Source organism: Lissotriton vulgaris, chromosome 5 (genome assembly GCF_964263255.1).
Source record: "Lissotriton vulgaris chromosome 5, aLisVul1.2, whole genome shotgun sequence".
Taxonomy (NCBI): domain Eukaryota; kingdom Metazoa; phylum Chordata; class Amphibia; order Caudata; family Salamandridae; genus Lissotriton; species Lissotriton vulgaris.
The window spans coordinates 65,874,938-65,902,922 of NC_141693.1; the positions used below are offsets into that span (position 1 = coordinate 65,874,938).

Here is a 27,985-nt window from a genome sequence, read left to right on the forward strand (position 1 = left end):
CCATTTTGTGGAGCTGAGGCTTTAGTTAACTTTAACCGGGGTTCACAGTTACGTACATGTCGTGTCCCTCTAGAAGGGTGGAATGCTAACCTCATCGCCAGAATTGGTGAGAGGGAAGCACCCCGATTCGTATGACACCTTACTCGACATGCCTTGATAACGCGACACCGAAGTTACCGATGTGGTACGCGTTATCATGGAACAGCCATTGGGTCTTGATTCTGCAAGCTGCAACCGGGCTCGGCTCGGGCCTGAACCTAGCTCACACGAGCCCACGCACTCTGCCTTCAGGATTGTTAAGGCCTGCCATAGGAGTGACTGATAGGAACTCGGGTGTACATTGTGTGGTTAGATATAGAACTACTATACCTAAAGCGAAGGGTGAGTACACGACTTCACCCCAGCTGTCGTGCAGCCAGTTGTGTCAAATTTAGGAGGCCAGCCAGGGGTGGCATAATACATGCTGCAGCCCCTGGCGGCCCTGGGTACACCTATGCCCTGCGTTACGGGGTCTGATAAGGTGGCCCAGTACCAATTGGAAATGTACCTAGGGTACATGGAATCCATTTTAAAGAGAGAGCAGTAGGCCTGGGGCCCTGATTGGCAGGGTCCCAGGTTGACTATGTCAAAAACCAGCTAAAACACAGGGCAAAAAGTTGGGGGCAACCATAGTCAGGAGGTACCTTCCTACAGCAGCGAAGACATGAAACGAGCTAACCTTCCATCTACAAACCTACCCATCTTTTCCAGAGTTCCGACAGTCCCTGAAGACCTGGCTAATCCACTGGACCCTGTCAGCACCTGGATACCCTTAGGGGTGACTAGCAGTGCTCTATAAATCTGATTGATTGGAATCCTGTGGTCCAGATGACCTTCTTCGGTTGCTTTTTGGTGGTGAGCTCAGAGAGGGGGCACAATGGAACCGTACCCCTTCAGAAATATCCTAAAATACCCAGTCAAGCCACGGAAAGCCCTGACTTTGGTCTGGGTCTTTGGAGCCTCCCACTGGTCTGGATTTTGGGTTGGAGAGGTGGCACTTGGCCTCCATCTACAAGGCGACTCAAGTAAACAACAGAACTCTGCCCTATCTGGAACTTACTGACCTTCATAGTTAGGACTGCCTCCTGTGGGGCCTGTAAAATCTCCCTTAGATAGACAAGGTGATCCTTCCAAGTGGAACGAAATACATCTATATTGTCCAGATATGCTGCACAAACATTTTGCAGACCTGAAAGAACTCTATTTATCAACCTTTAGAAAGTGGCAAGGCATTCTATAGTCCTAAACACATCATTTTAAATTGAAAGTGGCATTCAGGGTTTGAAAATGCTTATCTCTCCTTTGCTCCCTGAATGAGTCCAATTTGCCAATACCCTAATGTTAAATAAAAATTACTAATGAATTTGGCTGCGCCCAATTTGTCAATTAGCTCATCTGCACTTTGAATGGGGTATGCATCAGTTTTCGTGAATGCATTCAACCCTCTGTAATCCACATAATACCTCATCTCTTTTTTTTTCACCCTTTTGAGTGAGGTTTGGGGACAAATACCACCGGGCTAGCCCAGGGGCTCTCAGAAGGTTCTATCACCCCAATCTCTAACATATTGCTTATGTCAGCCTTGATGCAAACCTGGTCAGAAAGTCTGTACATTTTGTTTTTGGCAGGTAGGCCGTCGCCAGTGTCCACATCATGAACATACCATGTTGTCTGTCCAGGGGTCAAAGAAAAAAGCTCAGCAAACTGGCTCAGGACTTGCCTGCAACTAGACGGCTGTTGTACAGTAAGAGTCTGATAATGCAACACCCTCTCCTGAACCATCTTGTAGATTCATTTGACAGCAGGTCAGGGAGAGGTTCACTTTCCTCCTCCTGACCTCCATCAGTGTTCATGGTCATATCAGCTCTATCCTAGTGTGGCTTTAGGCGATTCACGTGGAGAACTCAGTGAGGACTCCTAGGGGTGCCTACGTCTACCAAGTAAGTGAATTCCTGTTTCTTTTCCACAATTGGATAGGGCCCAGTCCACTTCCCTGGAGGGTCCTGGGATCCACAGGCTCTAACACCCTCACCAACTGACCTGGTTGGCACTCAACCAGTGCTGACATTTGGTCATACCAGAGCTTGAGAAGCCCTTGGCTGGCATCCAGATTGTTGCTGGCTCTCATGTACTGAGCCGTGCGTGAAAGCAGCAGGGCCAGTACATAGTCCACTATGTCCAGTTTGGGCTTTTTCAGAGGTTTTTCCCAGCCTTCCCTCACTAGATTCAATGAACCCCTTACAGAATGGCCCACAGATGGTTGAAGGGGCTAAAGCCAACCGCCTTCTGTGGCACCTCTGTGTATGCAAACAAGAGGCAAAGTAACAGGACATTCCAGCTCCTTCTGACCTTTTCATGGAGGCCCATTATCCTGCCCTTCATGGTTTTGTAAAATCACTCACCTAAACCATTTGACTTAGGGTGATATGGGGTGGTGAACTTTTAGCGCACACCACAATCATCCCACATAGCTTTTACATATTCGGACATGAAATTTGAGCATCTATCGGAGACCACCTCTTTGGAAAACCCCACTCTGGTAAAGATACCAAGGAGGCCTTTGCCACTTCTGGGGCAATGACAGTGCAGACGGGAATTGCGTCACAATACCGAGAGTCATGGCCCACTGCCACAAGAATAAGCCTGTTCCCAGATGCAGTTTGATGGTCAAGGGGTCAAAGAATGTTAATTTACACCCTCTCAAAGGTAGTCTGAACCACTGTAAATGGAATTAAGGAAGATTTTGGTTGCGCCCGGTCATAACACTGGCATGACAGGTAACACAAGAGCGAGAAAACTTCTTCACTTAGTCAGACATCTGGGGCCAATAAAAATGGGCAACCAACCTGCCCCAGGGTTTGATTTGTCTCAGAGGTCCAGCTAGAGGGACGTCCGGAGCGAAGGTCAGAATGAACGCTGTGTACACTTTGAGGACCACCACTCCTCTGGATGCCCCTGGTTCGGAGTTCCTGGCCTCAGTGTATAAGACCCCCATCTTCCCATTAGACCCCATGGTCACCACTGAGATCTCCCTCTTCTTGCATTGCGGCTTGCTGCCTAAGGCCTTCCAGACTAAAATCCAGTATTTGTAAAGTGCACAGATACCCATGGGTGTCCCGGTGCTGGGGGCCGTCGGGAAGATTAAGCGAGCTATTGCCCAGAGTCACATGGTGCTGGGCAGACTCCTGCCGCCGGTGCCGGGGATCGAACCGAGATCCCCAGCGTCCGGCGTCAGTCGCCCTGGCTACTGCGCCACACCTCTTCTTGTCAGACTAGGGCATGACCTTTACCCTTGGCATAGGTCTTCTCTGGAGGGCACCCTTGCACCTAGGAGCTCTGCCAGGTCAGGTCAGGCCAGGCTCCTTTAGTTGCAGTTCCTTCCTTAGGCACCAGGGCATTGCCGTCAGGAACTCTCGAGCCTTCTAGTTCTTTGACTGAGGAGTCTATGAAATACACCCACGTCTGGTTTTGACCTTTTTGGGTGTCCCTAAACGTCGCTCTGTACTCCTTTGTGACGAGTCCAATTCCTCTATCAAGGTCTCCTTCATATGATGATATGATGGCAGGGGATCAGATTCATGTCTTGTTGGTAGTAGCTGCTTGAAGCTCACTGTGTTGATGTGCCACTTCACTAGCATCCTATAAGGGAGGGAGGTGCTACCTCCTTCCCAGGCAGGCCTTTGATTCTGACTCCTGGGAGCGTTCACACATACTGGCAGTGGGTCAGATTCCGGACTTGGTGAGATTCCTGACGTGGTGGTAGCAGCTCTAGGCTGCCAACCAGAAGAGAGGCAGGGGGTGGGCAACCTCTAAAGTAGCCACCTGGGTGCATGTCATATCAAACAGATATGGGAATCATACTAGGGGAGATGATAAAATTTGTTTGATACCAAACAGGACTATTTTCAGTCGGACCATAATGGATCTGGCAACCTTGGGTGCCCAGGAACCAGCCTATGTTATCCTATGGCCCAATGATCAATTATAGTAACCCTTAATGAAAAAGGCCACTATAGGGACGTACAATCGTGCGCTGATATGTCCATACCTTTAATATAACGCACCCTGCTTCACGGGCTCAGGAGGCCCACCTTAGGTGTGACTAACATATTAAAAATAGTGCTTTTACCTTGCCACTCATGGTCAGGGTAAAGTCGAGTTTGGGAAGCTTGCTTTGTCCCTGCAGTCTGCAATGGCAGGCCTGCTGTCATCTGTTTATTTTGGTTACACAGGGTGGCACAACCAGTGCTTTAGGCCCTGGTGACCCCTTTAACACCCATAACCATGGGACCCTTGGTACCATTTACTAGGAACCTATAAGGGGGTTTACACCCTTGACACTTTTATTACATCGTTTTTAGGGATAGAGCACTGGTACTGGGGCCTTGGCAGCAGGCTCCAGTTAACTTTCAGACTCATAACAATCAGAATTAGGGGGACAAGTGTGGGGGTGACTATACAAAAAGGGAACGTTCTTACATTATCACCCCACCCTCACAGACGGAAGGTGAAGAGCAACTACCATAGTCCCTGGTAATTCTCATCGTCTAGGGGAAAACCTGGAAAGGCCATCTGCATTAGCATGGTCAGTCCCCAGTTTGTGTTCCACTGTAAAGTCCATAATACCCTGTAGGGAAAGGGACCACCATAACAATTTGGGGTTCTTTCCTCATCTGAATTAGCCATTAAAGAGGCCTGTAGTTGATTTGATCGTTGAAGTGAGCATACTGTATTAAACTGCACTCTGCACTAGGCAGCAAACTGCACACTGCACTAGGCAGCAAACTGCACACTGCACTAGGCAGCAAACTGTACTAAATAGCCCACTGTTATAGATGGTGCAGTGAACTCGACAGCACGGCTCACAAGCCAGAAGACTGTACTAGACCGCACACTGTGCTACTAATCACAGCACAGTCTACAGAACATTGTACTAGAGAGCACACTGTTCTAGACAACAAAGTGTACTAGAGAGTATAGGCACACTGTACTAGACCGCATGCTGCACTAAACTGTGTACAGTACTAGAAAGCACATTGGACTAAACACTGTACATGACGATACAATGGCTACGCTGTACTAGGAGGTACACTGCACTAGATGCACAAAACAGACAGTTTGCTAGACCGAACACTGCATAGCACACTATATTAGACAGCAAAGGTCACTAAACATCAGCATTTTGCACGCTTTACTAGAGGAGTCACTCCTGAAGACATTGCACTAGTTAAGACCCTTTAGCAACGGCCAGACTGTAATATAGGGCAGAAAGAACTAGACACACTGCACTATGAAGTACCCTGATGACACGTGGACTAGATGGAACACTGTTCTGAATGATATACCGCACTAGAAAGAACGTACTATGTGCCAAAGTTTATTAGATGGTACACTGCACTAGAGAGCACATAGAACAAGACAGTAAACTGTACTAGACAGCACAGTACTAAACCGCACCTACGGACTGATGCTGGACTGAAACCTGCCAACTATGCCTCCGTGCAGTGCTCTACCCCCCTTACAAGGTATATGGCTAATTGGTTTACCCACAATTGGCAACGGTTAACATACTTATAAGTCCCTAGTATATGGTACATAGGGCCTGCAAGCTGTGTCCCTCGTCGACTGCAGCACTTATTGTACTACAGCAAATGACAACACAGAAAGGAGTGACTTCCAGACCGCCATTGTAGGCTGGCAGTTTTAAACTGCTAACTCGACTTTGCCATTTAATCCAATGGCAAAGCCCAAACCGCTTAATATGCATCAGTCACCCCTAAAGCATGCCTCCTGAGCCCTAAAGGCAGGGTGCACTATATTGAAAAGAGGGGCATGTGTTTGATAACTTTACATGTCCTGGCAGTAAAACCTGGCACTGCAGTTTCTACTGTAGAAAGTCTAGTAGTCCTCCTATTCTTTCTAAGTTTTAGAGGACAGGAAGGAGTCCTGCTCCCTCTGACAGGAGAGGCTGTGGTTGCATTCCAAAGGTGGCAAAGACTTCTTCCTGACACCTCCACCCAGGAGAGGCAGTGTTCTCAGCCTTTGAGTGTGCAGGCACCCTCCCCATGTGGCCAGAAAACTGTCTGATGATAGCCGGCTGACTCAGGCCAGTCGGTGACCGCACTAAGGACTGCTAGGTTTCAGGGGACCCCTTTAGGGAGTCCGGAGTGTGCAATTTTTTTATAAATCTGACAGTGGAATCAGTGCAGGTTTATTATGCCGAGATGTTTGGTAGCAAACACCCCCTATTTCAGTGAGGCCATCATGAAGCTGAGGAACTCATAATGACGAGTGCCCAGCCCATGTACTTGCAATGGCTTCCCTGGTCACGTACAATAGCCAGGAATTGACAAGGATATTGCAGGGAAATATCTGCTCATCCTAATATATACCCTCAAAAGAGATCGTGTGCACCCTGCCTTTAATTCTAAGGACTGCTAGAAGGGTCTCTTACCTACATCTCATGCAGCGTCCATGGGTATGAAACAAACGGATGTGTGCCATGCCGACTCTTCAGTTTTGTCTGCACCAAGACATGCAGGCTGCAGTGGCAGTGTGCATGTGTTTGGTGAGGGGTCCCTTAGGGTGGTGCAATTCAAGCTGCAGCCCTTAGGGACCCTCTTTTACCACAAGGCCCATGGTATCAGAGTTATCTTTTACTAGGGACTTACATGTGAGCTAAACGGGGCCAAATGTGGAAACAAAGGGTACAGGTTAGGGAAGGAGATCAGGCACAGGGGACATGGTTGGCAGGGACCCTGTGCATTTTCAGTCGAAACTACAGCATTTTCTAGGCAAAAAGTGGGGGCAAACAATGTCCAAAAGAGGCACTCTCCTTCAGTGAAGAATCCACGGTTGGGAGCATCCATAAGAAAAGTGACTTCTAGAACTTATTTTGTTGGTGTTGTCTTGAGCTGAATCCTTTAATAATTTGCCTTGTCTTTGATGATAAGTCAACGCTTTATTTTGGTGGCACGTGTGTGCTATATCAAGCATATAACATACCATACTATACAAAGTTTATGAACAGAAACATACACAGATAATCAGGACAATGATTTTTACCTTTATAACTCTTAACCACAGCCTCTGGGCACTGAATCGTCACATTATTACACCTGTAACACACAAATCATCTATATTAAAAAGCAATGACCGCGACAGGAACAAAGTATGACAATCTCATTCATCGTATATTTGAAATAGGATTCCATTTCAAGAGCAGCTCCTGCGGACTAGTGCTCAGGGCGAGTTAATGTACATACACAATAGTCAAAGCTCCAACGATATCCAAAAGTGCCTTTTGTAGTTTGGTAAGGGGTGTTTATCTATCCATATTTCTTTGTTAAGACTGCGAAGATCTGCACATAAGCGAAGTTCGCCTGAGCTCTTAAGGGAAATCACAATGGGTGAAACCCAAGGGGAGGATTCAATAGGTTCAATTATGTTCCTCTTGACTAAATCATCTAACATTTCTTTTAATTTGGGTCTATAGGCGAGAGGAACATTTCTTACTCTGTGTCTAACAGGAAGGGCGTTATCATGCAAAATGATTTTGTGTTTAAAGTCAATGTATTTTCCTAACTTGTCGTTAAAAATTTCAGGAAACTTTTCAAGGACCATCTTAGTGAAACTACTGTTGGGTACATCTAGAGTCAAATTCACCATAGACTCAGTTGTTAACTTCTGAAAGCGGGGCTCATCAACAAACTGGAGGATTAGCATTAGGGTCCAATTTGATTCCCAAACCACGTTGATGAGGCCAACCGAGAATAGATACACCTTTAGTAGAAACAAACTTTTCCCTTGATATCCCAATTCTTAAAAGATAGCTTAGCCCAGAAAAAACCCTCTAGAGCAATTTCTTGTCTTGTGTACCCACCAGGATATATATCTGGACTTAATAATTCTCTTTGGTCCCACAATTGTTCAAAAATGTTCTTGCTAATGATGGTGTACCATGCACAAGAGTCAAAGACTTCAACAGGTTTATCATCCATAAAGATTGTACAAGAATGAAAATTCTGTTGAACACACTCATCAACGGAAAGTATACAGTTGAAACTATTAAGAACCTCTTCTTCTTCAGGAGATATATAGTTGATTTTCTGACCTGACCTGCATACATTACCAAAATGCCCTTTTTTCTTGCACTTGACACAGATTTTGTCCCAAGCAGGACAACCTCTAATTGCCCACATGGTTGGAACTTCCACATCTATAGCAAAGTATAGTACTTTTCTTAACAAAATTCCTATTATCATTAGCATTCTTTACATATTCTTTTTTGAAATTAGATTTACTGCTGGAAAAACTCGAAGTGGATTGATTTTTAACAATAGCCACTTCTACATCGGGAACATGTGTTTTCTGATTTTTCCCTCTAATTTCAGATACAAATATTTCAGAGTGTTCTATACCTTTTGCTATATTGACTACTGCAGCTAATGTGGTTTCAGTCCCTAACCAAAGTCTTTCTTGGATCTTTTTGCTTTTAGTCTTCATCATTATTTGATCCCTAAGAACTTGTTTGTATGATATAGTCTCGAAAGCACAGGTGCAAGCAAGTGAATGTAATGCTGCAACGTAATCTTCAATTGTTTAGTCAGGTTTCTGCTCACGAGAATAAAATTTGAATCTTTCCATTACAGTATTTATTCTTCTACCAAAACGAATCTTCATTTGTTTGGCTGCTTTATCAAAAACATCCATGTCACCAGCATCCTCTAAGGGTGGTAAATTGTCAAATTCCTTAATTCCAGCACCCCCAAGACAGTGTTTCAAAAGAGCAAGTTTCCTTTTTGCAGAATAACCATCTTTTTCTAATACCTCTACATATGCAATAAACATGGGGTACCAAAGATCCCATTCTATGGAAGGATCACCTGCAACTTGAAGAAAATGAGGAGGTGCAGCAATATTAGACATTCTGTAAAAGAAAGGTTAATATTGAAACAATATAAATAAGTAAGTAAATATAAAATAAATTGGTGTGCAAATCACCGTAGTTATAGATTTGCTGAAATGAGGTTTCCTCTTTAATTCACCGTGGAAGTCTACAGTGAAGAATATTAAATAAAAATAGTAAAATTGTAAGCTGTTGTAAATAAATGTTTCCTTCGTTGGTTTATTTATTTATTTATTTTATTTATTTTTGGCGATTTTTAGAGCGCGCAAATACCCGAGGGTGTCTCGGCGCTGTGTCACAGAACTCTCCGTCGGAAAAGGGGACTAGGCCTGGAATAGCCATGTTTTCAGAATTTTTCTGAATTTGAGCAGGGTTGGTGCACACTTAAGGTGGAGAGGAAGAGTGTTCCACAGTCTAGCAGTGGCCACAGTGAAGCGTTTGTCTCCCCAGTTAGCCCTTCTTGTGCGGGGGACTGTTAGCAGATGGGCAGAGGAGGAACGCAGTGTTCTTTGCTGTTCAAGTGGGCGAAAGGCTTGTTTTAGAAATAGGGGGCCATGGTTGTGAATCGCTTTGTACGCTATGCACAAGGCTTTAAATTTGATGCGGCTCCTTACCGGCAGCCAATGCAGCTGTTGGATGTAGGGGGAGACAGATGCAAATTTGGGAATGCGTAGCAGGGTCCTAGCTGCTGCATTCTGTACAGTCTGTAGTTTATTGAGGACCTTTTGTTGTGCATTTAGAAGCAAAGCATTACAATAGTCAGTTTTGGAAAAGACTAGCGTGCTGACTAAAGTTTTGCCTGCGGAAGATGGTAGGTACGGGATGAGTTTTTTGATTTTTTTTTAAGGTGTGGAAGGCAGATGAGACCACTGAGTTTGCGTGCTGCTGGAAGGACAGTTTGTTGTTTGTTGTTTGTTGGTAAAGTTCAGACTAAATACGAAGATTGAGCTTCAAACTTTACAAAGATGGCCGCCATGAGCGTCTTGTTGTGCGCGATGACGTGCGCAATGACGCGGGTATCCCAGAATGCAATGCTCCGTGGACAGTCCGAAGAGAAAACGAACTGCGGGAGGCTCGAGCAATGCCCCGTGAGCAGTCTAAGGAGAAAACGAACTGCGGAAGGCTCGAGGTGAGCTTCTTTAAATGTAAACAACCCAGGGAAAAGCGCACACAATGTACAAGACAAGTCCCGAATATGTAATTTGGGATCCACAATGCCTGAAGAAAAACACCGCTCGATGAGTGCGGTCGAAAAGGCAATAAATGTCGTACAGGCGCAGGGTTTGAATATAAAGATAGTTAAAAGAGAACAAACTTACGTTTGGTCGAGGAAAATTGAACAGGTTCTTTTCGTAAAGTTCAAAAATGCATCGTAGAGGAACTTCTCAGCGTTGAAGAAACAAGGGTTTCTTTTAGTTGAGAAAAAAAATGAAGGTAATGTTTAATCCAAAAGAAAAAGAAGTGAACGCTGTCTTCTTCTGAAATCTGTATCCCCAATCGTCACCAGTAATTATGTAGTAACTCCAGGACACAGGATGTAGGTTCTTGGTAGATTTATTCCAGAGAAAACAGCTTTACAAACACAAGTAGGAGGAGAAGTCCTCACAGCATCAAATCCACAGCAACCAGTAATTATGTAGTAACTCCAGGACACAGGATGTAGGTTCTTGGTAGATTTATTCCAGAGAAAACAGCTTTACAAACACAAGTAGGAGGAGACGTCCTCACAGCATCAAATCCACAGCAAACAGTCTAAGTTAAGCCAAAACATTCTACATGACACAGAATAATTCTAAATGACACAAGGTAATTCCAAATGACATCAAGTCATGGAATACCACACCTTTAATATCTTATGTCAGGATGTGCAGGTTTTAAGGATAGCAGATAGTTCAGAGAAACCAGAGTGCATCATGGGAGGCCATGGAGTACCAAGGCTTGGGTATTCTAGGAACACTGGTTAGCTCAGCCAGAAGAGGGCTAACTAACAGGTTACAACTGCTCCTGATGGGTGTATATGGGAAACTTAATAAATACCTTCTTAATAGGGGTCATGTGTTCCAGCGACCACCCAAGACAACACTGCCACACTCAATTCCTGCCACAGTAAACCTTGTCATCATTCCTCTAGAACCTTGCATGGATTACTACACCACCTCTGTTGCTGCAAACCCATCATCACTGCTCCAGAACACAAAATAGCTCCTGACAGAAGCCAGGAATCCCAATACAAATTAAGCTACAGTCTGAAATCTTGTGCCACCTCAGGAGCCAGGGTCAATTGAGCTGCGCCATCTGGATTCAGTCTGCAAGTTGTCTTCCTGACAGGGCTGTAGGGGCTGCATTACATTTACAGACTGTCTCTCGTCCACACATGCAACCACCCAATTCCTACCCAGAGACTACTTTACTGTCTCACACTGCTCCTACCTACCTTACATTGTCATGCTGATCCTGCCAAAGAGTGTCATGTTGCTCCTGCCTTAAAGCGTCATGATGCTCTTGCTTTACAGTGTCACTGTGCTTGTGCCTTAGTGTCACGCTGCTTGTGACTTAGTCTCAGGACGATCCTGCCTTACAGTGTCATACCTTACAGCGTCATGCTGCTTGGGCCTTAGTTTCATGGTGCTCCTATCTTAGTTTTGCTGCTCATACCTTACAGTCTCATGACGATCCTGCCTTAGTGTCACGCTGATCCAGCCTCACACTGGCACGCTGATCCAGCCTGGCAGCGGCACGCCGTTCCTGCCTGGCAGCGGCACGCCGTTCCTCCCTGGCAGCGGCACGCCGATCCTGCCTGGCAGCGGCACGCCGATCCTGCCTGGCAGCGGCACGCCGTTCCTGCCTTGCAGCGTCACGCCGATCCTGCCTCGCAGCGTCACGCCGCTCCTGCCTTGCAGTGTCACGCCGCTCCAAGAGGTCGTCGACATGGGTCTCACCAGGAGCATACCACATCGCCCAGTAGAAGGGGCACCGGCAATTCGGAAGGATGCATCTTGCCACACCGGGCGGCCTCATGGAGGAGGGGGATGAATCTTAATGAGTGTAGGTTGTTGTCCTAGCTGCAGCCGAGGATGGCAGGGCAGGGCATGTCGAGCCCATGATGTGGCACTCCATAGCTACCCACACTGGTTTCTTCCAGGCCACATGGATAGGTAGCAAACCAGGACAATTGAAAGGCCAAATAATAAGAGGGGAGGTGTGCAAGGCGAATACCTCTGGTCACTGTTGATGGAGCAAGGTGAAGAACAAAATTTTGTTCAAACTTGTGAAGTTACCTCTCGTAATTGCAATCAAATTAATTAGCATGTGGTGAAATTACTAATCAACCTAGTTTAAGAAATCAGTTCTCAATACACGCAGGATTAATTAATGTGCTTTATGTTGCAAAAGCAAAGAAGAAAATAATAAACTAACCGTGTCTATTGTCTTTGTCAGTATTAAATACGGCTGATTAACTAATGGCATGTGCTTATTTTATGTGCTTATGTTATGTCTTTTGTGACAAAAGCAAATGGAGTTCGTGCAGTTCCTGAAGAGAAGTAAATATAATGCTGCTTGACTGTGCTTCTGCTAGGCAACATAAATAACAGGGTTAATTGTTAGAAGGGGGTGGGTAACAGAATGGGTCTCAATTCTTTAATTAATTGATGTTTTGTGTTTGTTTAATAATAGCTATGAAAGTGAGGCCTAAAAAGTGGTTCAGAAAATATGGCTGACAGAGCTGCAGACGTAAAACCTTGTCCAGAGTGAGGACCTTGCACACGCGCAGCAGTGAAGATTTTTGCTGCAGTGGCATTGTTAATTGAAAGAACAGTTCGTTGGTCGAGTTGAATGTGCTCATGAAGAGAAAGCTCAAGGACAGGAACTTAAAAGTCTGCCAAGATTAGGAAGTAAATGTTTGAAACTCGAGGAAAAGTTACTTTCTTGAGGAAGCAGAGAAACGTGGAAATGAATAGACAATAGGGCTTATGTAAAGCCTGTTCATGGTCAAGGATCGGAGGTGACCCAATGTCTTATCGTGGACGGACACAGGACAGCCAATGAAAAGCTTGGATTTGACAGAAAGAAGGTAAAATGGTAAAATGTAGAAAGTTTAGCTGGAGAAAAAGGAATAAAACCTGACATCATGGTCAGGAGTTGCTCGCTGGCTCACTCTTGCTTTCCGATTCCTGAATGACGTAACATGCTGTTGGACTTTGATGCACGTAAGGACAGCAGACTTTGAATGATTATTTTCCTTTTCAGGTGAAGTGAGAATTAGTCAGGGAAATAGATTTAGGGAATGGAAACTGTTATTCTGCTAATATTTCATGATTCTGAGCTTGTTTAAATAAGGTCAGTTTTAAATTTATTTCCATAATAAAATGCTGCTTTCTTATTTGCTTATATGATAAAGATTCTAAAACGTAAATGCTCTTTCTTTATGAAGAATAAAATTAGATTTGAAAAGACAAGCTGGTCTTGTTTATTCATGGTCTAGTTTCCATCAGTTGATCCAATCGCCTTAAGTGGTCTGATTTAATAAATGATATATGTTAAAAACCATGGTAAAGTTAGATAAACTACAGTTGTATAGAATAATGTAAATATTATGTGAATAGTTTAGTAAATCACACCACTAGATTCAGTTGCTCAAAAATTGTCTCATTGGTATTATGGGCCTTTATATGCGTTAAATGATTAATGGTGAGTATTGAGGTAATCAGTAGCGTTGAGACAGTTTTTCAATATGAGCGCTGGATCACTGTCAGCCCAAAGCCTCGCTGCTCAGACCCTAGGGAGTCTGCCACTTCAAATATAGGAACGGGCAGCTACCTCAATTCCCAGTTGCAGCGCTTTGGGTATCCTCATGGGCAACTTAGCAAAGATGTGATGGTACAGAGGCGCCACTGTCATCTTCATGGTTTGTATCCGACCCCACTGGGAGAGGTTCGATGCTCCCATTTAAAAAACCCGACCAAGTGCATTCTCGAAGTGGTAGGAGATTGACCCCCACCATCTTACAGAGACCAGTGTTTATCCCAATGCCCAGATACTCCAACATGGTGGGAACCCACCGAATGCAGTCAGTCTGCAAACAAGCTCTGGTTTTCCTTATCGAGAGGGGTAGGGGCTCGCTTTTGGTCCAGTTAATATCGCATGCGGATAAGCAAGCGACAATAGACATGACAAGGGCCACAGAGGAGAGAGGGCAGGGCAGGAGGAGAATTTAATCTGCACAGAGAAGGGCTTTCACTTCTGTAGGGTCTACTCTCTCGTAGAGGGTCTTAGTGGCACTGGGTGAGTAGATGGAGCACAGGAGCAGCATCCGATCGGGAAAATGCAATTTAGCAAAAACCCATTGGCCATCAGGAGTCCAACACAGGAGCAACTTACAAGGAAGATACCAGTGCATTAGGAGGGCACCCCACAATTCTCAGAACTGGAACGGGAGAGGTAGGGGACACCGATCACGCAGGTACGACTACAACTGACTGTGCCCACTCAGTCATGTTTGAGCTTCAAGGATTCAGTGGGATTCAGATGAAGGACAGGAAAGTCCACTCGCTTCATATGGAGATAATGGAGGACTTTATTTTGTTTGATGAAGGGGGCGAGGGCTAGCATTCAGTGTACTGGCAGGGCGAAGGAGTAGAGACATGGGCTCTCCACTATGGGCGTGACAGGGGCCCCTAGAGTCTGCGGCGATGCAGACGGAGAGGCAGGCTGTGAGTAGGGGGGGGGTGCCAACTGGGGAAGGAAGGGTAAAAGAAACTTTTTTGCCTGCTACACTTCCCTGGTTCAAGTGCATTGTATGCGGGGGCGAGGGGGGGCTCTGGGGGTAAATGAGGGGGCTGGCACCTTACACTAGTCGCTACAGAATACATCTGGGCAGTAAGGGACTAGACAGCAGGTAGCAGCAAGCCCACACAGGGATAAAGAAGCAGAGGCATGATATTATCTGCGGTGGGAGTACTGTGGTAGGGGAGCCCTTGCAGGGAGTCGGCGAAATACAGAGAGACCCCGGGGGTAAAAAGATGGCCGGCATCCCCGGGTGCAAGGTCCCGCAGTACAGTGGTCTCAAGCTTGGGGCTTAGAAAAGATACAGCACCGTCAAGTCACTACATGGGGTAGTATGTGCATCAGGGGCCCGAAGGGGGGGGGGCGGGCAGGGGGTAAAGGGAGTACATCTACTGGAAAGACACAAGAGAAGAGCTGGCAGAAAAAACAGGTCCGTACATAGGACCAGAAGGAGCAGTGAACCAGTGGTGGGTCTACTCCCCCAAAAAACACTAACCCTTTACCATCCAATGCTATCTGCCCTTCCCCTATTCAATGCTATCTGCCCTTCCCCTATTCAATGCTATCTGCCCTTCCCCTATTCAATGCTATCTGCCCTTCCCCTATTCAATGCTACCTGCCCTTCCCCATCCAGTGCTATCTGCCCCTCCCCCCATCCAATGCTATCTGCCCTCCCCCCATCCAATGCTATCTGCCCCTCCCCCCATCCAATGCTATCTGCCCTTTCCCCATTCAATGCTATCTGCCCTTGTTTGTAAGGACTTATTATAGGGGAGGCCGACTCAATACCTACTATGGCCCTGACCAGAACCAGACTGCCAACTATCTACGTCAAGGATACACCCGGCTGAGTGGGAGTACTACTCGGCTCTCCGGATCGGGTTCCCCGAGAATCCGGACTTAAATTCTTATACTTCAAAGTGACGCATCACTATCACTGGTACTGGTCCCCAAAGAAATGTCAGGCCGTCTCCTGCCCAACAACCACTGTTGGAGGTGTCCAGCGGCTGACGGCGACCTGTTCCACATCTAATGGAGCGGTCAGAAGATACAGCCTTATTGGGCCGAGGTGTGGGCGCACCATCCCCAGCTCCTCCACCCCTCAGCGCACCTTCATGATACTGATGATTCTTTGAAATGGACTCTCATTGATGGGTGGCTACACTGCTGGCTGTGGCCAAGCTATGCATTTCTCAACAACTGGCGTCAACCCACATGCCGTACCCGGACAGAGAGGGTGATAGAACTCCATAGAGCGGCTCTTTATGAGCAATTCACATACAAGCCCAATGACAATCTGACGCTTTTGACAAGTTATGGGGGGCTGTCATGGAGGCTGCTGACAATGCAGCTTAATATTGTGTATATGGTGCACTCCCACCTTGTTTCACCTCCACTCCTAACCACCTCTACGTCTCCAGGCTCATGAGCACGACCCCCCCTAGGACCTCTTGCAACACCAGAGGACAGATCCCTCCATCCCACCATATTGCACAGGTGGTGCCTTGTCGTGCTGCCGGCCCTCACCATTATTACTGGTCTCCGCAGTCCACAACAACGCCTGTCCCCATGTCTTCTTCTGCCACTCCTGATTGTTCTGGCCAGTAATGTACTCCAACACAAGGGACGGCAAGCTTTCACTGTTTTCACATCCTCCTCCTAGTCAGCTCCCCAGCCCCCCCTTGTGCATACTTTTCCCCCTTTGTCATACTAGTAATGGTTGGATGTGCCTCTATGCCTAACTTCGTGGATTGCCTCTTCATTCTTCCAGGGCTTTATTTCTCAGGTCATTGCAGAGTCCTGCTATCGGAGCAATGCCTCAAATAGAACAGTGACCCGCCATAGTGTAACTCTGCTGCCAGCCGCCCTCGAGACCCTGCCGCCCATACAGAAACTTGCTTCTTTAGCCAACTTTGACTTGAGGGGCTGGATTCTGTTTTGTTTTCCCTCTTTTCCTTTGGTATTCTAAACTGTATTGTCTCTCCATTTATAAATAAACTAAAATAAATAAAGGTTGCTTTAATAAAAAATCAAGTATGCAGCAAGACACAGTACAGGTCACAAACCAGCTACCATACACTAGAAAAGATCCCCTTTCCTTAACCACTGAATTGATTCCTTCCATACATTAAATATTTTATATTATAATAATATTCTTTCATGTTAGATTTTCTTGACATAAAATGTTATTTATGTGGATTTGTAACAATTTTTAAAAATTGAATTCAACATTATTTCCTAGGTTTTATTTTGAGTCCCTACCTCCATTATTTTCTAGGGCAGAGTGCAGCAGTATCAGTGATTGGTCACGTGTGGTGCTGGACTTACTTCTGCAATTTTGTTGGTAGTAGCAACTTACACTCATAAATTTTGCTCCACTCGATTGCAGGTGGTGGAAATTTGTAACTCTACACGTTTGAGTAACTACATTTGAATTTTGTGAGTAGCCAAAAGAAAAAAAGTTACTCAAAAGTGTAATAGTAAATTAACCATGTAAATTACTCACAATTGTAAGTTACCTTTGTGAATAGCTCTATACATCTCAGGAATGACCGGACCTCCTCTTCGGGGTGGGGTGGGGTCAGATTGTGTGTCTTTCATTGCAGCACCGCTGTAAGACTGGAGCGCTTCGCTAGACTTCACTCCAGACTTTAAGTCGTGCACCTCTTCGGGTTGGAGGAAACTTCCCAAAGAAGGAGCCTGAATATGGATTTAATGAATTTCCAATGATGATTGGAAGCACTGAAGGGATGATTTAATTGTGGTTGAGACATCTTTTTGTGGAACTCAGAATTGAGGATACCTGGTGGATCTTTCCCAGAATATACTTCAGGTTTCAGCGCGATCAAGGCACTTTTCGGAGGACTTCAGGTAGATTTACAAGATTTGGGAGGTCAGAAGCTCATTTCTGTAGAAATTATTTCAGGGCGTAGGATTTTTATGAGGACTCAGAGGGATTTCGGAAAATTTAGGGAGTGTAAGGGAATCAAAAGTGTTTTCTGCAGACAAAGTGATTTTATGACGATCTGATTGCAACACTTTCTGTGAACTCATTAGTAGCATTTACACACTGCAGCAGCCAGACCTGCTCCTTACACACTGAGAGGAGAATAATAAACCAGCCTTACCTGCTTAGGGTGCTTCTGACATCCTGCAAAACAGAGAAAAAAACAGAGAAATCAGTTTCAACAGAAGAAGTTAAAATGTGGCAGTATGTTTAGGAGAGAAACACTTCTAATGATCTAGTTAGAAGACATTGGGAGTTATTCCTGTTGCAGTCTGTAATCATGAGAACTGAGTCATGACACAGCACAGTCTGTAATATTGTGAACTGAGCCATGACACAGCAGTCTGTAATATTGTGAACTGAGCATGACACAGCACAGTCTGTAATATTGTAAACTGAGCCATGATACAGCACAGTCTGTAATATTGTAAACTGAGCCATGACACAGCACAGTCTGTAATATTGTGAACTGAGCCATGACACAGCAGTCTGTAATATTGTGAACTGAGCCATGACACAGCACAGTCTGTAATATTGTGAACTGAGCCATGACACAGCACAGTCTGTAATATTGTGAAATGAGCCATGACACAGCAGTCTGTAATATTGTGAAATGAGCCATGACACATTACGGTCTAATATTGTGAACTGAGCCATGACACAGCACAGGTTAGGTTAATGACATTTGTTAAGCGCATGGTTGCACAGAGAACAGTGCGTCCCCGCGCTGACAGCCCTATCTACATCTCATCAGCTGGATCACAGAAGGAGTGCCTAGCCTCCTATGCTGAAGTTAGCTTGGGGAAAAGGTGGGTTTTCAGCCTCTGTCTGAACCTGGATTCAGACAGCTCCATCCTCAAATCGATGGGTAGGTTATTCCAGTCATTACTGGCATGGTGTCTAAAGGAACGACCTCCCATCCTAGCTCTGTGTATCCGAGGCGCCACTGAATGGGTCATGACACAGCACAGTCTGTAATATTGTGAATGGGTCATGACACAGCACAGTCTGTAATATTGTGAACTGAGCCATGACACAGCACAGTCTGTAATATTGTGAATGGGTCATGACACAGCACAGTCTGTAATATTGTGAACTGAGTCATGGCACAGCACAGTCTGTAATATTGTGAACCGTCAACCAATGAGCCCTATCCTGACGGAGTAAGTGATAGAACTCCATAGAGCGGCTCTTCATGAGCAATTCAAATTCAAGCTCAATTACAATCGGATACGTTTGACAAGTTATGGGGGTGCCGTCATGGAGGCTGCTGACAATGCAGCTTAATATGGTGTCTATGGTGCTCTCCTACCTTGTTTCACCCCCACTCCTACCAAACTCTCCGTCTCCATGCTTATGAGCACGACCTCCCCTAGGGCCTCTTCCAACTCCCGAGGATAGTTCCCTTTCTCCCACTGATTGCACAGGTAGTGCCTTGCCGCGCCTCACCATTCTTATTAGTCTCCGCACTCCACAACATTGGCCTGTCCCTGGGTCTTCTTCTACCACTTCTGATTGTTCTGTCCAGTAGTGTATTCCACCCCCAGGGACAGCAAGTTTCCACTGTATTCACATCCTCTTCCGCTCCCAACCCCCCTTCTGCATTCTTTTCCCCCTTTCCCTTGTTATACTAGTAATGGCTGGATATGCTTCTAGGTCGGACTTCGTGGATTGCATCCTCGTTCTCCCAGGGCTTCATTTCTCATGTCATTGCAGAGTCTAATATTATGAACTGAGTCATGGCACAGCCCAGTCTGTAATTTTGTGAATGGGTCATGACACAGCACAGTCTGTAATATTGTGAACTGAGTCATGGCACTGCACAGTCTGTAATCTTGTGAACTGAGGCATGACACAGCACAGTCTGTAATCTTGTGAACTGAGGCATGACACAGCACAGTCTGTAATCTTGTGAACTGAGGCATGACACAGCACAGTCTGTAATCTTGTGAACTGAGGCATGACACAGCACCGTCTGTAATCTTGTAACCTGAGGCATGACACAGCACAGTTTGTAATATTGAGAACTGAGTCATGGCACAGCTGAGTGTTTATTGTGAATGGGTCATGACACAGATACAGTCTGTAATATTGTGAATGGGTCACGACAGTACAGTCTGTAATATTGTGAATGAGTCATGACAGTACAGTCTGTAATATTGTGAATGAGTCATGACAGTACAGTCTGCAATATTGTGAATGGGTCATGACACAGCACGGTCTAATATTATGAACTGGTTAATGACACAGCAAAGTGTGCAATATTGTCAGAGTCACGTAACGCTGCACAGTCAGTATGATTGTGAAAGGACACATGACAGCATAGTGTGTAGAATCGCATGACTAAGCACAAAATGTGATATTTTGAACAAGGTCACATGCCATAGCAAAAAAGGATCTCCTGAATGGGATGTTGTATGGCGTTTTAGGATCAGAGTGAAATTTCCCAATTCATGCCCTTTTATATAGGTAGAATCCTCATTGCTCCAATATAGGCATAGAAATCATACCCATATTTAGACATAGCCCATGCAGTCCAAATACAGGAATGGCTACTTTCACCCGTTCCGAAAAGCGACAATGATTTCTTGGAAAATTGGATTAAGCTGCTAGGGAACCTCCCCTTGCTTCAATATTGATTTGTCCAAGAACTCACAGTTTTCCAAGAAATACCATTCCCTTGGGGTTCTTGGATGACGTTATTATGCCCGACTTTACGTCAAACTAAGCACCTTCAAGGTATAAATATGCCTTCACTTGCTCTAGCAAGACACAGTGGTTCGGAGCAGTTAGACTATCTACTTGCCCGACGCAGCTCGCTACAGCAAGTGTCGAAGGAAGTCGACCCTCCAGCTGACGCACTGATCGAGAGGCTGCATTTCTCTCGGCGAGAATCCAGCTCCAGTGTTTCCAAGCTCCCCTTGCGGGATGTTGGGAAATAGAGTCCCGAGACAGAGATACCAGACCTCCTTCATTCTAAAACCACGGTACGAAGCAGATTAGACCCTAAGAGAAATCTTGGATAGATTCTTGGCAAAGAAAGCTCAAACCTATGCTACACCACACTTACTTCTTCCCTCGTACTAGACTTAGGTTAGGTACATTGGGGTAGGCGTATTTTAGAAACACCAGTTGAGTACTTTTAGCTTTTGTTATTTATGTATTAATTTATGGTTTAAGAACCATACAATGCTCTTACAGTATTTTATAATATTGATCTCGTTGTACGCATTATACTTAGCAATCTGCATTAAGATTGTAGCAGTTCATTTCTTCTGTATGAGAAAGAAGACTGTTCAATAAATCTATTATTGAAAACGCCAGTCTTTCTATTTCTCTGCACCTCTGGTGAAACGAAGCATGTACGATTGACTGAGTGAAATACTTATCTATTATTTCCACGACTCTAGAGATATACTTCTTACTCTTGGGAAACAAAGTTGTCATGTTTATGCAGTTGTCAGAAACTAATCCCTTCTTGTGAATCCGAGAAAGTTTCTAGTGACATCTGAGCTAGCAGGCACTCACTATTAAATTTAGTATATTCGATAGAGACCTAGTCTACCTCAGTCCTACGTCATATCTATAGGATATGCTATTCCAATGTGCAGAGCCTGTTGGGAATATAGGAACTACACTACAGGGAATCACAAAACACAACACATTCTGATATTATGGATGGGGTCACATGACACATTGTATGATGTTCTCAAAGGGGTCACATAACACAGCAATGGGTAATATGACTGACTTCACATGACAGTCTGGAAAAAGTCAAAGACACAGTTTTCACACAATATTCTGAATGGGATCACATGAACCAGCACAGTCTACGATTTACTGAATGAGGCCACGTGACAATCTGTAATATTATGAATGGGGGCACTTGACCCTGCAGGACTATTCTACTCTAATCCATGTCACATGACCCTACACATAGTGAATTCCAAATGGATTCGATCCATGAAAACTCTATTTCATCTTCTCACCACAGGTATTTGTGCTCGACGGCGAACAGCTGCGGCGGCGGCATGCTTCTTCGGCGATGCGACTGCAACGACGCGCTTCTGCTCGTTGCATCGCGCTTCCAGTTCCCAGCGACAAACGGTCTCTAGAGGTCCTAAACAGGCACCTCTCTGTAGGTTAGAATTCCCAGCAAGGAGATTCAGGGGGAGCTGGTGGGGAAGTCTTTGTGTCCCTAAGACTTCAGACAGGAGGCAAGCTCAGTTCAAGACCTTGGAGATCTTCCTCAAGATGACAAAGCAAACAGCGAAGTCATTTTCTCGTTTCCTTGGCAACAAGTAACCACTGCAGGCCTGCCCCAAAACAGCATGGGGCAGTAATCCTCCTTCAGCTGCTCCGGTTTATTCTCCTTGGCAAAGGTTCCTCTTGATTTCCCAGAAGCGATCTAAAGTTCTGGGTCCCCCTTTTTATACACACAAATCCTTTGTCTCTGAAGGCAGAGAGTGTTTGTACCTAGTCCAAACCAGTTCTGTCCACCTGGGTGCAGCTTCCTGGCAGGAAGTGGAGACAGCATTGTTTGAGAGTGGACCTGGCCAGGTAGCTGAAAGGAAATCTCCTCTCCCCACTCTCTATTCAATGCTAGTCCTTGTAGGAAGGTACATCCTGACTATGGTTGCCCCCAACTTTTTGCCCTGTGTTTTAGCTGGTTTTGGACATAGTCGACCTGGGACCCTGCCAATCAGGACCCCAGGCCTACTGCTCTCTCTTTAAAATGGATTCCATGTACCCTAGGTACATTTCCAATTGGTACTGGGCCACCCTATCAGACCCTGTAACTCAGGGCATGGGTGTACCCAGGGCTGCCAGGGGCTGCAGCATGTATTATGCCACCCCTGGCTGGCCTCTTAAATTTGACACAACTGGCTGCATGACAGCTGGGGCAAAGTCGTGTAATCACCCTTTGCTGTAGGTGTAGTATACCTATACCTAACCCTAAAATGGACACACAGATTCCTATCAGTCACTCCTATGGCAGGCCTTGACAATCCTGAAGGCAGAGTGCTTGGAATCGTGTGAGATGGTGCTCTGGCATGAGCTGAGCCTGTCTGCAGCTTGCGGAATCAAGTCCTAATAGCTGTTCCATGATAACGCATACCATATACTCTTAAGTGCATTATAATCCTCGCGGTTAAATGCTAACTTTGGTATTGCTTTATCAAAACATGTCGAGTAAGGTGTCATACGAATTGGAATACTAACCCCTCGCCAATTCTGGCGACGGGGTTAGCATTCCACCCTTCTAGAGGGACACGACATGTATGTAACTGTGAACCCCGGTTAAAGTTAACTGAAGCCTCAGCTCCACAAAATGGATGCTGCCACCACAGACACGAGTCTGACCCCCTGCAGCTGGGAGTCCTTCCAGTGAGGGGAGCCTGGACAAAGGGTTTCCTGTCAGGGGCGGTGCTAGCACCGTCCCAGACATGGTTTTGTGTATCCTGGGTAGGCAGGGCTTTACAGGAAGGTGACTGCTGAGTGGCACCCCGGTGCTCACTACGCATAGGCCGGTCTGAACCAGTTCCAGGGGCACACCAGCCCCTGGCCTGGGGAAGTCCGGCATGGCTGAGGGGTGTAACCACCCCCCACCTAGTCCCACCCATAGGCAGGACCTAGTCACCGGGTCAGCCCCCTTTTTTAGTATAAAGATGGGAGCGGGCCCCCTGTTAAAATTAGATCATCTTTGGAATCAAGATACCACTTTCTTCGAAAGGACTTCACGATTTCTTCTTCAAGATTCTCCCTTGTGGCTAAGGAGTAGTCACCCTGCATCCGCAGGCACCATCCTAAAGAACACTGCGGTCTGCTGCAAGTCCTTCATCACGAATCCGACGACCCAGCTCGACGAGACCCGGCTTCCCTGGCACCTCTGACCTCTACTCACCTCTACAGCCCAGCTGAGAACCGTGAGTGCGACGAGACCTCAAGGGACCGACGATCGCCAAGACTGCACGACATCTTTACTGCAAGCCCACCGTGTCCTCCACTGGTGAGTGCTTTGGGGTCCGAGAAGCCCCGACCCTGCGCAGCTCCAGCACCCAAGATCAGCCCCCCTGCATCTCCACGATCTGCGTGGGGCCCTTCTGCTGTTTGCTGTGCACCGCGTTGTTTGGCTACTAGCCGGCTGGCTTGTGGCCCTCTGAACGACGCCCAACGACTTCACGACTGCTGGTCTGGTTGCTCCAGGCTGGCCTTTGCTTCCTTCTTCAAGAGAGGCACCCCGGACCCTCCTGGTCCACTCCAGACGCCATTTTTAGGTCCACCGCGTGGGCTTGAATTTGCCAAGGCTTTGTTGCCCAATCCTGGGTCCAGCGACGCCGACAGCTTCTATCTTCGTGGGACAGCTCGATCCTCCATCCTGGTCGCCGACAACGCCTCCTGGTCCGTGAGATCTTCGAGTCAAGCGTCACCCACTCACCTAGTCGAGGTGGCTACCATCCGGTGCCCTCCTGGTGCCCACTGACTACTGGCTAGTAGTCTCGAACTTGGTCCCCTCTGCTTTCAGGTGTCATCTATCTTCAAGATCCAGGCTTGGATCCGACTGAACTTTCTTCACTGGTCACCGGCCAGCATCTTTTCTTCCGGCTCCTGGTCCGTCTACGAGGATTCCCGACGTCTTTTCAGACCTATGCAGCTGCAGCCCCTGGGCTAGGTAACTTCGGCATTTCGGTGCCCCAGCATAGCCTCACTATCCAAGGGTCAGAATCTACTTTCGTTTTCTCCCTACCAGGTCGGGTTCGCCCGAGAACACTAACTTTCTAATTCCTAGCTACCATAGACTTTTGTCCCGCATCTCGCGTGAGAGTGCACACACTGCACCCGAGTCCCCTAGGCCTCCTAGACATAATCTAACGATTCCCTAGTCAAGTCCTAGCGATTCCAAAAGCTATTAGTACTGTACTTACCTGCTAGGAATTTCGCATTCCACTTTCAGAGTATATGGTTTTCCGTGCCCCTCGGGCATTTGTATATACTGTGCTAACTTAAGTATTTTTGTAAGAGTTTTGGTTTGTGCTTAGTACCCTGTCCTCATAAAGAGTACAGGGCTGTTGTGATCTTTAAATAAATAACTGTTTATTTTCATAACACTTGTGTGGTGTCCTTTCACTTGGTATTCAAGGGGTATATGTGTGGTAAACAGCTGGCTTAACGCGCCCTCTCGAGTCTTTAGCCTTAGACTGCTCGTATCCACGCTACTAGGATAGCTGGTCTATAAGGTTGACTTACAACCAATCATCAATAAGGGTTGCTGGACTGATACATAGTGTTCACTAGAATAGTGAGCACTGCATATCAGGCCACCTTCTCACATTGGTGAGCAGCGGTTGGGATTTGAGCTTGCTGTTGTTTTACCACACGTATCCTAAGAATATCTTGTTGAAAGATCACATAAGTACTGTTAGGTACATATAACTAAAGCTTAGAATACTCTGAGTTCTACTGAACCAGCTGTTGTAGCTCCTCAAGGCTTAGCACACCTTGGCTACAACTCTAGCAAGGGACCAGTAGGTAACACATAGTGTAGGTAGGTGCATCACTTACACCACACTAGAAGCAGTATGTCGGTCACAGGAGGAAACACTGAGTCTCCCCTTGTGTCAGTTGACCCTCCACAGGTCATCCCTTCAAAATATACTGCTCTTAGCTTCCATGAGATGAGACAAGTGTGTACTCTCAGGAAACTAAAACAGGGGTCTAACCCCACCACTTCCTTTCTGATTGGTCTCTTAGAGGCTTATGATGCCAGTAGGGCTGGTAACCCAGACCCTTCTAATCCAGATGGAAGTTTGCCCTCCTTACAGGGTCCCTTTGATATCCATCCCCTCATTGAGGCAGATGATGCTGAGGAGGAGAATGAGTTGTCTGGGGATGAGGCAGATAAGGGACAGCTAGAAGTCAGTAGACTAAGCAGGTCCAACTTAAGCAGACATGAGCTTGGTACTGGGGGACCCCTGGGCCCACTCTCAGGTCAGCTTAACATTGGGAATGGACGAGTTAGGTCTCTCTCAAGAGGCTCTAGCAGATCCTTTCGAACCAATGGCTCTCTCAACTCTTCTCACAGAGGAATGTCTTCCCCTAAGAGGAGAGTGTATGAAGCTGAAGAAAGGGCAGTCAAACTGAGGATTGAAAGGGAAGAACTTGCCCTGGCCAAAGAGAGACTTGCCCTTGCTAGAGAGCAAGAATTATGTGGGCTAGTTCCCACTGGTGGCAGCAATAAACCTAGCAATAGGGAAAGGAGTTTTGATAAAAAGCACCTGAATAAGATAGTGCCCCCCTTTAGGGAAGGGGATGACATCCACAAATGGATTACTGCTTTGGAGAGAGCCTGCACTGTGCAGGGTGTTCCCCAAAGTCAGTGGGCAGCTATCTTGTGGCTCTCCTTTGATGGTAAAGGTAGAGATAAGCTCCTCACCACAAGGGTGGAGGATGCTAACAATTACCAAGTCTTGAAAAATGTACTGGTTGATGGGTTTGGTTTAACCACTGAACAATACAGGATGCTGTTCAGAGACACCCAGAAAACTCAGTCTCAAGATTGGACTGACTTTGTTGATTGTGCCACTAAGGCTTTTGAAGGCTGGCTACTGGGTAGTAAGGTTACTGATTTTAAAGGATTGTATAATCTAATTATGAGGGAGCAAATCTTAAATAATTGTCAGAACCAGCTATTACATCAGCACCTGGTAGACTCTGAGTTGACCTCTCCACAGGAATTGGGTAAGAGGGCAGACAAATGGGTCAGAACCAGGGTTAGGCCTAAAAACCAGGGTGGTGACCAGAAAAAGGAATCAACCAAGCCTCAAGAGAAGGGTGGGGATAAATCCACAGAGAAGACTTCCCAAGGGCCCCAAAATTCCAACAAGGGTGGTGGGTCCCAGAACACTCCTTCAGAACAGAAGAAACCTTATTGCCATACCTGTAAACAGGTGGGTCATTACAAAAGTGATGCCAGTTGCCCTAAAAATGGTAATAAGGGAAATATACCCCCAGGTAATACTCCTAAACCTCCTGTTACCACTAGTGGTAATCCCCCAGGTGGTGGGAGTGCCCCCAAGAATGTGGTGGGCATTACTTTGGGCAATCAGGAGGACTATGGCTTAGCCAGGTTCCCTGACCACACTCTTGTCTGTGAGACTGGCATGGGGTTTGCCAACTTCACTACTGGACCCCACATTTTGGGCAAGTATAGACAAGAAGTTTTAGTGAATGGTCAGAAAGTTGAGGCATTCAGAGACACAGGGGCCAGCCTCACCATGGTGAGTGACCATCTGGTCCCCTCTGCTCAACTGACCCCTGGTTTTACTTATCAGGTGACAGACATTCATGGAATGAAGAGAAGGCATCCCATGGCAGTAGTCAAGCTCAGCTGGGGTAATGTCACAGGGCCCATGAGAGTGGCAGTGACAGATAACCTACCTGTAGATTGCTTACTGGGGAATGACCTGGAACTCTCAGCATGGGCTGGGGTGGAACAAGAAACTCATTCCAGAATGATAGGCCTATCCAGACAGGTTAGTGGGGCAGTAATAGCTACAGCCCCAGTCCAAGCACCATTCCTCCCTGAAAAGGTTGGAGGGGCAGTGGTAGCCACTGCCCAGGCTCAGACAGACTTTACAGAACAGGATAGGAGGGCTGTGACAGTCACAGCCCAAACACAGACTGAGTGCCCTCCTGAAAAGGTTGGCAAGGTTGAAATGGTCTCAGCCTCTACTCAGACAGATAGTGAGGTTGTGAAGCCTGAAACAATGGATCCCTCCACTCAAACAGAGAGCATTGAGGAGGAAGAGGAGTCTTCCCCCTCCCAGACACTAGGTGAGAGCCAGCCTCCTCAGGGAACTGACTCTACCCCTGTTGAAGGAACTGCCCCAGAGGTAGTCAGGCCTAGCCTGGCAGAGCCCCTGATGGCAGTGGACCCTTCCCAGGTGGGACCCAGTCTGGAGCAGGTAACCTGCACCTCTCTACCCTGCCTCAGTCAGCCCAGGGCTGAAGAGACCAGGGAGGCCAGTGGTGGACCCCAAAGGGCCCCCTGTCCAAAAGAACCACTTAATCAGCAGATTAGGGTCACTGAAGCTGGTAAACCCAGCCAAGTGAAAATAAGTCAGACTCCTGAGGGATCCCCCTTAAAAGTAGTTAGGGAACTCCCACAGCTGGACACTGTTGGGCACAGCCAAACATGGGGCCTAAAAACCCCAGACCTGACCTGTCCCTCCAGTAAGCCAAACAGA

The 27,985-nt window shown here is 46.4% G+C and overlaps 1 protein-coding gene across 1 annotated transcript in view; it reads right to left on the reverse strand.

The window, feature by feature from the left end:
- The window catches only part of LOC147710186 (E3 ubiquitin-protein ligase TRIM39-like), a 144,152-nt gene that overhangs the window by 71,799 nt on the left and 44,368 nt on the right, over positions 1-27,985 (reverse strand). The window contains exons 4-5 of the mRNA XM_086920873.1: positions 17,860-17,882; positions 7,105-7,157 (exon numbers count right to left, since the gene is read on the reverse strand). Of these exons, the coding sequence (XP_086776999.1) occupies positions 7,105-7,157; positions 17,860-17,882 (76 nt within the window). The remainder of the gene's footprint in view (positions 1-7,104; positions 7,158-17,859; positions 17,883-27,985) is intronic.